Here is a 14,648-nt window from a genome sequence, read left to right as displayed (position 1 = left end):
TTACAACTAGCTATAGCACAAAATAATCATCAGATGGTATGTTGAAAGATACTGAACAACTTGTGGAAAGACCATAAAACAGCTTGTAAACAATGTCATGTAATACCTCAGGGAAGACATTCTCGTTAGTTGGCTATTTTAATAAAATGGACATAATCTGGGTTTTAAACCTTTAATAGGATGAAGTTGGGTGCTTACAATGTCAAAAGGCAAATAACACTGACAACCAAAAAAAATAAGTCTGCAACTACTGGCATCAATAAAATCACCACTGTGCCTAATACAATGGAGGAAAAAATAGTCTATGAAGGTTTTATCAGCAAGGATAAATTCAGTGCAAAACATTGTTCAACACACACATTGGCTACAAGCATAAAATTAATATTGAGCCAAACAGCTAACATGTGCAAGTTGCAAAGGGTTAGCACAGCTAAAGTCAGTATTACAGTCATATGTTCATGGTGCAAATCATCGAGAAGCGGAAAGTATGCCAAAATCTACGATTGCCTGTAAATTTTTCACATGCTTATGCAACACTATGTTGTGTTCGATAGGAAACTAAATGTCATGACTTATGGGAAAACATGACCTGCCTTTTCACTACTTTCCACAAATAACTTAAAGTACATTTGATTTTTTTTTTTTTAAACCATACAAAGATTATTAATCAAGGTTACATTAGCCTTGGTATTGAAGAGCACACGTTCTTGAAGGAAATATTAACATCACATCACAGGCAACTTAAGCCGTGTTCTTTTTACATTAAACAAAAAACACCTACATAAAAGCATGCAAGATTAAAAAACAAAAAAAAACATGTAGGGTTATTTGAATGAACAAAGCACTCACAGTATTTACATTTAAACCCTCTTATCCCTATACATGTGGATATTCACAAAAGTAATGGCGGATTCTAATTGCAAGCTTTCTTTTCCATCCTCTCAGTCGAAGTCACGGTTGGTGAGGACTAGCGGAGCCACCAGGGTCCATACGTACAACGAGATGCAGATCCAGCTAGAACTGATCTTCACCCACACAGAGGGCCACTTGCTGGTCATGGTCTCATAGGTGGAGTCAGGGCTATTCAAATTACAGAAAAAGAAAAAGAGTTTGAGAAAAAAAGAGAACTTTGCCATTCATAACCATTTCAATATAAATAGTGACAAACCAAAATGGCGGATAGCAATAACTAACCATTGTTGATATTGCATTTACAAATGGATTTATTAATAGAACAGTTTTCATTCAATTTATTAATTTTAGTTAAAGTAAATAAAATTGGTTTTAAAAAAAATATACAAAAAAAAAAAAAACACTACCGCTCAAATATGTATATTTTTCCCCCAGGATTTTTTGATAAGAAGCTCAAAAGAAGAGTTCTTGCTGAATTAAAATATTATTTTCTTTTATATCTTAGTGACCCTAAACTTGTGTATTGGTAGTGTATTGTGAATGGTAGGGAATATTTAAATATAAATAGAATTATACAATTATACAGTCATGAATATGACTATAGAAAAGAAAAGTTAATATACATATAAATAAGTGATAATTAAAAATACGGCCCACGGACACATACCTGTACCAGTTGGTCAGTGTCATCATGATGTACAGGGAAGCCAAGAAGAGCATGAAGTGGAAGAAAGAATAGCTGTAGGTGACTCCATCCTTCTCGTTGTCAATGGCACGGTTGGAGCCGTCGCCCACTTCAAAGTTCTCTGGAGCGGGACCATCCTCGATCAGAGCGGACTCGTCGCTGGTGAGCGTCAGTTTGTTCACCTGAGCGTTGCTGGAGTTGCGGATGCTGAGAAAATAAAAAGACAAATTTGACTGCAGTGATGAAAAATAGCTGCAAAAACAGGAAACATCTTTTAACAAATGTCAAACCCTTTTACCTGGAGTACAGCACACACATCAGGAACAAGATCAACCCCACAATGCCCTGAGCATCCCACCACTGAACGACACGATCCTGACCAGCAGGGCTGGTGCTGTTGAGGCCAATAATGCCAAGCAAACTGGGGTTGCATCTGCGTTCTTTGGGGAAAAGGAAATTATTATTTTAAAATGATTTTATGAACAACCAAATGTCTTCTTTAAGATAAATCTTTCACAATGCTTACCAGGTTCATTGGTCATGGCAGACCAGGTCAGATACATGGTGTACAAGGTAACAATTGAGGACTGTAAGAGACCAGACCTGGGCTGGGACTCCTGGAAGAGAGGAAAGAAAAGGATGTGAAGAAATGAAATTAATTTTGATGTTCATATGAAGCATGTATTCAAAACGTTAACCAATATTAAAGGGATAATTCATCCAAAAATTAAAATTTGCTGTTAATTTACTCACCCTTCCATACAAGGTGTAGGTGTCTTTTTTTTACTTCAATAGGTAAAAAATGGTAGCCTAGAAATCTAGACGCACCCTAGAGGCAGCAAATCTAATCTGCCGCGAGTGTCCTCTAGCAACTCTCAATACACTTCTGAGCTGTAAACACCAAACTCTGGTCGGGCCAATCATTTCGTGTATAGAGTCGGTGGGCGGGGGGGCGGCCGAGTTGCGCTTGCGTGCTACTAGTAAACACAGAAACTGGCGAACGGCGGTCTTTCGGATCAGCTTTGACCGCGACTCTGGAAGACTTGGAGTTAAGCTTTTCTCTGAGAAAAGAACAAAGAACGGTACTGAAGTCATTCTTAAGAAGGGAAGATGTGTTCGGAGTTTTGCCGACCGGATACGGAGAAAGTTTAATCTGTCAACGAGCTCTGCTTCACCTTCGTTGCTCTGGTTGGTTGTAGCGCTATCCAATTGAGTGCACGCCGTGCAGAGGGAGTTTGAAAGACAACAGTTTATCCCGCCCCTCGGATTGAGCCCTGTCAATGGTGAGTTTCCAGACCAAACATCTTGATGTGGGTCTGGCTTGTCAGGCTAAAAAAATGGTCCTTGGTAATTCATATAATGCAAATAGCTTACCATCACTTCCAGGCAAAACCAACTGAATACCCTGTGGCTTCTGATGATATGACGAATACCTGTGGCGCATACGCCATAATGCGTCAGGAAGCTCATGTTTCAGACTGCCATGCCGAGGCTGTAGATCGCACGTAATAATGTTGTAAATAACGCTCAGTTTTTTACACAGACAGCTCGTCTCGCTTCATAAGAACCCAATGTATCATCAGGAGCCATGGGTATTTATTTTGCTTTGCCTGTCTATGTTTTTTGACTTTAGCCATTGACTTGTATTAAATGAATGACACAGACCATAGTTTCAGCTAAAACTTTTTTTTTTTCCGTGTTCTTCTGAATAAAAAACATAATTTAAAAAAGTCACCTACATCTTGAATGGCCTGAGGGTGAGTAAATGTAAATTTGACACAAAAAAAACAAACTCTCTCAGATGTGTTGTATTCATTACCTGGATTTTAGGCAAGACGGACAAGACAGATGCACCAACGCACAGCAGCATATTGATGCTGATGAAGACTTTGTTCTCAGTGCATCCATCAGAGTGAGTGTAATACACATAGAACAAGACCAGAGACATCAGGGAAAGAGCGTAGTTGATGGCTGTGGCAGACAGAAGAGCTAAACACGGTAGAAAAAGAAGAAAAAAAGTGTTAGAACAATGCAATCAATCTTCTTTGTGACTGCATATACACCGGAACCGCAATAAATGTCTAAACATAAATGAGGCAAAATCTTAAATATTAAATATTATATTTAATAATATTAAATATAATATTATTATATAAATATAATGTGGTTTGTTTGTTTATTTATTTAGGTATTTATGTAAAAGATTCACTATCTTTTAAAGGTTTGGAGTCAGTCACTTTTTTAAAGAAATGACTTGTATTCAGCAAGGATACCTTAAATTGATAAGAAGTCACTGTACAGATATTAATAATGTTACAAAAGTTTTCCATTTAAACAAAATGCTGTTCTTGTGCTTACTATTCATCAAAAAGTCACAGGGGAAAAATGTATCATTAAAATTACAGCATAACATTGATAATAATAAGAAATGTTTCTTGAGCACCAGCATTTTAAAAGACATTTTTGCATTCTGTTCACATTGAGTCGCTTTGTTGCTCTGATTGGCTGTAGGTCTGTCCAATTGATGCCTTTTCTGGTTCGGTTGAAACATGCCCCATAATTACAGCCCAAATCAGGTTCTAATACATACCTGCATACCAGCAGCGAGAGTTTCCCTCCTCCATTTTCTCCACCCAGGACTCATTCCAAGAATGAGCAAAGTCGATCAGGAGCACCAGCTGGATGAGGATAAAACAGAATGCTCCAGCCATGCCTAGGTAAAACCAGACTGGAAGAGACCCAGCAAGAAGATCGTCATTAGATCATCACAAATAAATTCTGTTTGTGGATGTGAACTCTGACTAATCTCATTCTTAAGTGAGCTTTACGATAAAGTCCACTGCAGACTTTAATATGCATGTATATTAGGGTGGCCCACAATGTAATGTAAAAAATTAAATGATTAAAACTTTGCATGGTACCCCTTAGTTCTTTTACCCATCATATAACAAAGACTCCGATTTCGATTCATAAGCTTGCAATTCGATAGATATACCAGTATATCGAATTGCAAGTTTGTGAATCGAAATCGAACACCCAGCCCCACTAACCAGTCATATTGCATCATACTGAACAATGATTTGTAAACCCTTATGAGGATGTACTGTATATCAGGTACAGTACATGGTAAATTCTCCCAAGAAAAACAAATCTCTTAACTAATGCTGTAAACTATGGAGTCAGTTTTAGCCTATAGGCTACATTAGCTTACTATAATATTGAAGGTAAAAATGAACTGATTTCTACAAAAACACTTAAATTACACTCAATGATGATTTTTTTAAAAATAATAATACAGTTATAATATTAAATTTACAATTACATAATCATATTTCTACTCCAATTCGGTATTTTGAAATATAAACATTTAAATGGTGGCTGTCATAAAAACATGCTAGATTAATTTTAAACATGCAATAAATATTAATTAATATTTAATTAATGAATATAATAGCAGGTAATTAATTTTTGTCCCCAGCAGTTAATTAATTTAATATTAATTTAATTAACAGTTAATTTAATTATATATATATATATATATATATATATATATATATATATATATATATATATATATATATATATATATATATATATATATATATATATATATATATATATATATATATATATAGCATTTGCCAACTACTTATCTGATGTGTTTAACTTTACCTTCCAAATAAACAAACTTGAGAACACTGAGCAACCTCTAAATGTAAGTCAATTAAACCCAAATTATTTTGCAGCATAATTTAATTAGGGCTAGTAACAAACTGAGAGAGTACCATGGCTGAAATTACATGAAATTACTTTCATTTTTGTGGACCACCCTAATTTAATCTACAGCTAAATCATATTTTTTTTTTTTTTTGGTCACTACTACTGACAATAGTGAGTGGCATACATTGTATTTATGCAAGTATATTTCATATTTAAGGTGATAATGTAAGACTTTACCGGTAGTAAAAGGGCCTTCAGGAATAAAGAAGGCTCCGACTGTAATAGCAGTGGCGGCAGCAAACTTGAAGAACCAAAACCTGGAGAAGATCAGAATATTTTGAAGAATTTATAAAGTTCAGTTAAACATTTCTGAAATTAGTTTGCATGTTCTACCTGTCTTCTTCAAGAACACAGGGATAGTTCTTGGTTTCAAACCTGCAACCTTTCGGTTACAGGTCAAGACTTTAAGCACTAGGTCACACTAACCCGTTATGCACAGCGGCTCTTGGGTCCTGGCTGCTCCTGACCTTTACCATGATGAGAGAGAAGAGCAGGAAGAACATGGCCATTCCAAAGCACACACGATACACGGCCTTATACCCAACCAACACGTCGCAGTTCACGTGACCTTCGACTCCCGGGATGGACGACCCCATTCCTCCTTCACAAAAGCCTGGAATCTGCAGTGACATAAAAAATAAGAAAAAAAAACATACAAATGACCAAACTGCTTTAGTCGCAGCCCTGATCATCAACAAAGACATATGTACAACAAATTTAAACTTGTTTAGAATAAAGGAAGCACTCGGTTTCACCTTCTTCAGATGCCCCTCCATGCCTGGCATGAGCATGATGCAAGCAATGCCCACACCCATCAGCATGAAGAAGGCATAGATCAGCCGAGTGACAGTGGAGTTGTTTCCACTAGGGCAGCATCCGCACAGCAGGCAAGGAGCGCTGCCACAGAGACAAGGAATCTACAGAGGAGACAAACACACATTAAAGGTGATGTAAGCGGTTTTGCTAAATTCAACCACATACTCTCTATTCAGATCCTACTCCCCCTTTCAAATTAATTAAGACATTACAACAATATAATAGCGGATAAGCCAATAATAATGGCTATTGCTGTGCGTTTAGCTAGAATGCCATACAAAACCAACCCATTGGGCCACTGAATCTGCATTAACGACAACAGTTGGGGCAACAGCCTTAGTCCTAATGGGTTGTTATCGTGGCTATCAAAATCCAGTGTTCTGTATTTTACGTACGTGAGTTTTTGTTGTAGGTGGCTATTGTAGATGGCTATTGTAGATGGCTATAAAAAAAATAAAAAATAAAAAAACTGTGTACTGTGCTAATTAATTGAGACTTCTTACAGCTCTTACAGGTTGTTGGCCTTGTTTGTTTCGTTGCTTCTATTGCTCTCCCCTTTTTTGTGAGTCGCTTTGGATAAAAGCGTCTGCTAAATAATTAAATGTAAGCCATATAATGGCGATATATATTCCCCATCTATAAACAGCTTTATTCTGCAAAATGAGCAGGGCTGGTGATGCATAAACATGGTGACTTTGAAAGTGACTCATATCAGTACATGTATTACACATAATATTAGAATATTATCTTGATAGGAAATAACATTAACAACAGATATAAAGGCTGAGTGTTATTGCATACAGGTTGAATCTAGATATGAATGAAATGGCAAAAATTAAGTAAGGAAAAAAATAAAATATGCCAGGAGTGAAGAAGCTGTGTGTGTGTGTGTGTGTGTGTGTGTGTGTGTGTGTGTGTGTGTGTGTGTGTGTGTGTGTGTGTGTGTGTTTGGGTGGGGGGGGAAGAACTGTAAAAAGGTGAGCTGAAATTCAGCTTTTTACAGTTCTTAAAAAAAATGTTTGACTAAATAAAGAGGCCTCATCCCTCACTTGAACACAGGGTACAAAACACACAAAGCTTGTGCCAAATTTGTCTAGCTTTACGTAACAAACGTTTGATGTGATTAGTTCAAACAGGACATTAAATCCTTCCTAAAATAAATTCCTGGATAAAAACACTGTACAAAAAAAAGTTTACATCCCTAAAGTTTGGAATACTTAAAATTAAGAACATTAAGCCTTTTTAAGGTTTTTGCAAGAAGTCTCTTGCTCACCCAGGCTGCATTTATGAAGTCAAAAAATTCAATAAAACAGCAATACTGTAAATACATATTAAACATTTTAATAAGTGCTTATTAAAAATATCTATTTTAAATTGTGACTTATTCTTGTGATGGCAAAGCTAATTTTCAGTATCATTATTCCAGTCATTAGAAATCATTCTATGCTGATTTGCTGCACAGGAAACATTTCTTATAATTATTAATGCTAAAAACAGTTCAAAACTGCTTAATATTTTTGAAACATGATAGATGTTGTCAAGATTGTTTGATGAATGGAAAGTTAATGTTGTTATTATTATTTTAAATCTAATCTCTGACCCCAAACATTTTATTTATAATTTATACATAACATAGATATGCCTACATACATATGTCATCAAGCTATTATTGTGTGTGTGTGTGTGTGTGTGTGTGTGTGTGTGTGTGTGTGTTATGAGCTGTTATTTGATCGGTGTTTTGATGTCGCAACACCTGACATCCTAACAAACATGTGACCTTCTTTGAAAACTGCATGATATGATGTCAGATCATCTGTAAGTGTGTTGTAGTCCCATTTAAACCCCCAAATCGCACGTGTGGTGGGGACATAACGTGTCAAAAACATTCATATCAAACAATGAACAGCTGTCCTGATTACAAGAACCTTGTACAAAACAATTTAATCTACAATATTTTGCCTGCAATTGTGTAAAAAAAAAACAGTAATAGATACGTTTGGTGATCCAGCATCACGCATAAAGCAAATGAATTAGCACAAATATTGTCTGCTTCATCACAACAAGGGAACCACCCAATATGACATTGCAGATTTAGAAAAGCAGAAACAACTGATTTGAACCACACTTAAAACATAAATAAATTTAAAAAAAAACATGATTTTATGTGTCATTCTTCGTAATACTCTACAGATGCAGACCAGTGGGTTTTATGAATTTAGGAAATCGCGAAAGGCCCAGACACCATTTTCTCGTGTCTCTGCCGATGCGGATGCCATCAGCATCATATGATAAAATCGCTGGAAACACAATAATTATTTTACTTCGCACCCCTATAATATTATATTTAGATTTCAGCAGTATATTAACATATATACTCACCCAACTGGCCATGGAACAAAGCCCAAGAACGGCCCCCATGTTCAGGCGGTGATATGCGACGTTTCTAAGGACTGGTTTGAAAATGGACGCGGTGTGTTTACAATGTAGCTCCGCGGTCTGATGAAGCCGGAAACCACAGGTTAGTTTCTTTCACATTCACTTTTCAAAATAAAACAACGTTTTATTTTTCTCGCTGACAAAATAATGGGGGGAAATGTTAAAAAGTTGCTGGGAAAAAACGTAGCAAAATAAACGTCTCAAAGTGATTAAATGAAATAAAGTAAGAAAGTAAAAAAACAGGTAGGCCTACGTTGGGGATCCAAATCACGCACATGCGTTGCCATATAAACAAAAGCATCCAAAATAACACAAACATGTATGTATATATTTAAGAAAATATGTTATTTTATGACAAAATTATATTTATATATAAGATAAATTATACCCTATATGCGCACACACACACACACACACACACACACACACACACACACACACACACACACACACACACACACACACACACACACACACACACACACACACACACACACACACACACACACACACACACACACACACACACACACAAAATGAACAGCTCCCTTCACAGACCAAATCTTATTTTTGTGTGGCCCTTTAAAAATAGAAACCGCTATCATTTTTGTTTCTTGCTTCATAGTCTTTGTTTATGTTCTTCTGTTTTGCACGTTTTGCAGGCTGCTCATTAATCTGCTATAAATTATTCTATTTATATTGTTCGTAATTGTGTTTATTTAAAAAATATATATATTAAATGGCCTTATTAATTACATATTCACACAAAAGAACACACTTTTGTTGTCTTCATGGAAACATGATTAGGCCCTACAGAAGAATATAAGAAAATAATAGAATTAGACTGATTTCCAAGTCTGTTGTACACATCGTGAATGTTCATTAAAGAACAACAACACTCCAAATAAATGCTAATTCAAAAAAGAATTCTACATTTGTAAACAGTAAAAATTGTGTTATTTTATAACATCTGTTCACTGCATCTTCTGGTGCTGTTGGGTCATTTTAATAAATTATTATTTATTAAAAACATTTATACAATAAATTTAAACACATTAATAAAATAAATGTTTTCTTTATTTATTTTAGAATTCTTTACTTCATCTGAATGGTATGACATTTGGTAAATGTTTAGGTATTTGCTGTGTGAAAAAAAAAATCCTGGATATGATTCGAAAAGGTTAAATGGCCCTGAAAACAAAAAGTCACGCTTGTATTGTTAGCGGTCAAAAATGACTGCACTGGAAATTAATGGGAGACTAATTTCTTCTATTGGAAATGTTTGGTATTGCGCACAAACAAATTCTTACTGAAAGCTAATTTTTTGAGATGTCAACCTCAAATTTGAAACATAACGTGTTTAGATTTTTTGCTTTGATTTTCTATTGTTTTTTAAGGAAAACATGTTTGGGAATTTGTATATATATATATATATTGAAAATGGTATTTATATGCATTTTTTATTCAAAATAAATAAATATATTGGTCAGATTTACATTTAATGTTCTTATGGTGAAATCAAACATCCTTAATGCAAGAAAAAAATATTCAGTATTGAAATAGAAACCATGCAAGGAAATCTTTAGTCAGTTCATGGAAACAGCTGCACAGTCATGGAAATCAATCTGTTGCTAATTCCAGGTAATTGGCACTGAGGCAAAGGGAAGTCTAGAATATCTGTGTTCTGAGAAATTTGCTCAGGGATATGTTTATGGTCATGGTGTGAATGTCAGATTTGCTATTATTTGGAACAGCACATCATTTTAAATGGCTGTAAAATTCTTCCACAGAGATCAAGTCAGTATAATCTTGTTTAGTATCTAGTTATTTGTAAGGAAAAACATATTTTCCTTATTAATTTTCATGCAGCCAATTGACTTCCAAAAATGACTTCTATCTCTAGGCTTATTTGTGAGATGAAGCAGAAGTGATACTTTACATAAGAGCTGTAATTGGCCCAGAATGTCTTATGAAAGGGCCACCGTTCTGTGATACCAGTCATTTCCCCATCCCAGGGACAGTGACAAGTGGCAAATCTGATCATTTTCATTTTCATTTTAAAATGTATATTCATTACGTACAAAGTTTTCAGGCCTTCCACGTCTCCTTGTATTCCAAGTAGATGATACTAATTATATTAATGGGTCTCAGGGAGGATTAAGGACACTGTATTCTAATTCTATCAAGCCACTGTTTATGTCACATCACATCAGATCCCACAAGTGATAGTTAAAGCAGAGTAGTGTTAAACAAAACAAGCATCAGTGTTTTAGTTTGAGCATCTAAGTACTTTGCCTTTGGCTTGAAAGCTCTGGTTGGGCTTCACCCTGTTGTTTTTCTGACAATAGGTAAAATTACCAGCATGCAAACCAAACAAATCAGGATTATGTGAAGCAATATGACGTGATGTAGTCATTGCTTTAATAGTCAAATTAAGATTGGAACTGTAATTTCTCCTTCTAGTTCTTCCACCATCTGCTCTTTCTCAAGAGAGTTGGGTTGCCTTTTTTACAGTTAATCACCCCTTCATACATTTTTCAGAAAATAATCTCTTTTTGTCACTCTTTTAGATCAATACTCTTTTGGTCTACAGACATTCTCTATCACTTCATAATTAAACATGCCTTTGGGCCACCACAGTTCATTTTATTTTTGGAATTGACAAATGGGATGAAGTCGCTGCCATGTGGTCGCGTGAAGAGGTGACTATCCTCAGCCAGTTCGGAGAGTTATCGTTTTGTTTGTTAAAGGGGATGATTGTGATTGCATAAAGCGATTAATGTAGTAGTAAGAGACAGATTAAATTTGACCCGCAGAGCGGTATAGGTCAGAGAGTTTGAGTCTGGTAAAAATAGATCATGAAGTGTCAACTTTGATTATGAAAGGAGTCGGACTATAAACGAGAGCCATGTGCGAATGGGAATATATTATTATTATATAGTAATATATTATATAGCCTAGTAGAATTATTATATATAATTATGCAGACTAAGTATGCAAAAAAATGTATTGCCTCTATTATATTATATTACAAATATTATATTATATTATATTATATTATATTATATTATATTATATTATATTATATTATATTATATTATATTATATTATATTACTTACATTACTTACATTAATTATATTATATTATATTATATTATATTATATTATATTATATTATATTATATTATATTATATTATATTATATTATTAAAACGGGACACTTTTGCCATTGAGTCCAATTATCCTGAATTAACCCTGTGTAATACATTTATACGTAATAATTATTCCTTTTCACATATTAAATATATAATTATGTAGCCTACTATTATATTATATTAATTATATTATTGTTAAAGAGGTTGAATTTAGTTAAATTGGGACAAATCTGCCACCAATTATCCTGAATTAACCCTATATGAATATATCATAATTATTCCTGTTCACATATTAAATATATAATTATGTAAGTGTGCACAAATTATAGCTTCATATTAATTATATTATATTATATTATATTATATTATATTATATTATATTATATTATATTATATTATATTATATTATATTATATTATATTATATTATATTATAGACATATAAACACACTTTTCTGTGTCTGTCAGTGTCAGGCAGTGTTTGCCTATGCGCGCTCTCGCGTGATATCAGCGGCGCGCGAGGTAGTTGTGCTCGCTCGCGCTGGACTCAGTGTCAGAGAAGGAGATTCACGACGAACATGGTCTCAATATGCGGAGTTCCCCTCGCGGATAGCCTCTGTTGGTACTGATTCGGAGTGTTCTCCCGGATAACTCTGCTTCGAGGAGTTGCTTCGTGTTCGGAGTGAGTAAAAGCTCTGTTGCAGGACTGTCATGAGAGAGACAGAGAGGGTTAGAGATGTGCCAGAATCGTATGTGGAGAGCATCACTGCGCGCTTTGAAGTTCTTTATGTGCGCTGGTCTGTCCAGATGCTCACTGATGCATTACAGCTGTCCGTTCATTTACATGCCGCTTATACGACAGGGCAGTAAGCAAATGAATGAACCACGTGTTATTAATGTGTATGGGTAGTAGTTAAATAATCCCAGCTGTCGTATGGAAAATCTATTGTTCCTGTTCGAGTGTCATCTGCCGAGTTCAAATTCACTGTGACCATGCAATATACCCTGCGCGTCTAACACATGAAGGAATGGACTATATCAAGAGAAATGTTCTTTTTTATTTAGATCTTTTTATTGAAGGAATGCGTTAATGGAAGGTTTCCATGATGACAAAAGGTTATGCTAGAACAGAACTATGATTTGTTTTCTTTTTCATTTGACTTCCATTTTAATTTATGGTGTATACGTGTCTGAAATCACACTGACCTTGGATATGATATGTAAACCAGAGGGGAAACGTATGATAGCTGGTTTCGAACTGATCTGAGATGGTCTGCTGATAGATCTTATTGGACCATGCAGCAACAAACTGGTTGTCAGCTGGTTTCTCCCTCAGATCGTTTTTTTTAGAACATGATTGCTGGTAAACCAGCTAGAAACACGTTTCAAAATGATCTTAAACTGGATTTGCCAGTAGGATTATTACAGTTGTAATATATCAATTTGAATGTAAATGATTAATCTATGTCTCCAGTTATGCTTCATGGATCTAAATGAATGCACATAACAAAAATCCAATATGAAGTTAGTGAAGTGTCCTTCTAAAAGTTGTTATTTTACCACTTTATTAGAATAGTTAATCATCATTACAATTTATTTTTTATTTCAGTTTTTTTCCATCTTTAATTAAATTTATAGCATGTTTAAAAGCCCTGGAGAGTATGAGCAGAAGTGATATTGTGACATTTGTGATCATTTAGTTGCTAAGTTAAAGGTGGTTAAAGTTGCCTAGGAGACAGCAGTTTCATTATCTTCTCATCTAGAAGCATTTACTCAAACGGGCACTGTGTCCTTTCCACTATAACGAGTTTTTGCATTTACATTCGGGAAAGTACCCTTTGTTCGTTGCTATGGATGCTGCCTTTTTTTGTATACTATATTGGTTGTTGGTAACAAAAAAAAAAGTCATATTTCTGCACTGTGATAATGGATGAGCCTCCAGCAGGGTTAAATCACACATGAAATTACACATTGATAAGTCTCATCTTTCCCCAGAACAGTTCAATGACCCTCACAAGATTTATAGAGCAGGATCTGGTTTTCAAAAGGCTGTATTTTTTTTTACCAGCACACTTAATGATATAATAATAACCTGTATGATAAGAATCAATGCTATCTTATGTTTTCTAGATCCAAGTGGTAGACGGATTTTTAATTGTTTGGGCAGTTTTGTCTGTATTATGCTGAAAACAGATAGACGTTTCTTTGCAGCGCATCAAATCTCATGATAAATTGCTGTGATCTAGAAGCCGCCCTTCCACATCCATCAATCTCGGCGGGAGAATGTGTCTCGTCACAAAGGGGTGTGTGCATGTTGTGCCGTGGTACAGTAGAGCATCTCCTGCTGGGTGCCGCCCATGGAGAATCTATTTTTAATTGGCCTTGTTGATGATAACAGAAACTTTGCAGCGGTGTCTGCCTGCTCACGAAGTTAATTGTGCTCACGGGACTAGAAAGTATCGTTTGGCACAGTTTATTTTCTCCATTACCGCTGGTGCTGCACGTTCACACTTGCTCGTCTGCTTTCACACATATGTCAGAAGACCGGCAATTAGACAAGAAAAGCAGATTTGATGCCCAGATCTGTTGTTTTATTTCTTGCGGCTATTTTAACACGAAAAGTTATTACTTTGACAAAAAGCAGTTCGAAAATCACAAGTCAGAAATAGTTTAATACGAAAGGACTGTGACAGTGATATACGTTTTTCATGGCTAAAGCATTTTTGAAGGTGAAATATCTTGAAAATCATAGTACTGTAAGAGAGTGATGAAACTGAGCCGTCATGCAATTGCAGTAAGCGCCCAGATTTTATAGATGTGTCTGCTATTAAACTTGAATAACTGAAAATATTTTTAAGCCAATCA

At 35.2% G+C, this 14,648-nt stretch overlaps 2 protein-coding genes across 2 annotated transcripts in view; one reads left to right on the top strand and one right to left on the bottom strand.

Moving 5' to 3' along the window:
- Positions 1-158: 158 nt before the first annotated feature.
- On the bottom strand, positions 159-8,720 carry serinc1 (serine incorporator 1). Its single transcript, XM_067417957.1, has 10 exons — positions 8,573-8,720; positions 6,133-6,294; positions 5,804-5,997; positions 5,555-5,634; positions 4,188-4,325; positions 3,417-3,586; positions 2,124-2,214; positions 1,896-2,037; positions 1,580-1,804; positions 159-1,080 (listed from the first exon to the last, which is right to left on the bottom strand). Exons 1-10 carry the CDS (start codon positions 8,609-8,611, stop codon positions 942-944), a joined length of 1,380 nt encoding a protein of 459 aa, XP_067274058.1. The 5' UTR covers positions 8,612-8,720; the 3' UTR covers positions 159-941.
- A 3,584-nt stretch (positions 8,721-12,304) lies between these two features.
- The window catches only part of pkib (protein kinase (cAMP-dependent, catalytic) inhibitor beta), a 47,499-nt gene continuing 45,155 nt past the window's right edge, over positions 12,305-14,648 (top strand). The window contains exon 1 of the mRNA XM_067418681.1: positions 12,305-12,465. The gene's annotated coding sequence lies outside the window, so the exon portion shown is untranslated. The remainder of the gene's footprint in view (positions 12,466-14,648) is intronic.

The sequence above is a fragment of the Pseudorasbora parva genome, chromosome 15, assembly GCF_024679245.1.
Source record: "Pseudorasbora parva isolate DD20220531a chromosome 15, ASM2467924v1, whole genome shotgun sequence".
NCBI classification, from domain to species: Eukaryota; Metazoa; Chordata; class Actinopteri; order Cypriniformes; family Gobionidae; genus Pseudorasbora; species Pseudorasbora parva.
Note: the sequence above shows the minus strand (reverse complement) of the source record. Positions and strands in the feature narration are given on the sequence as shown.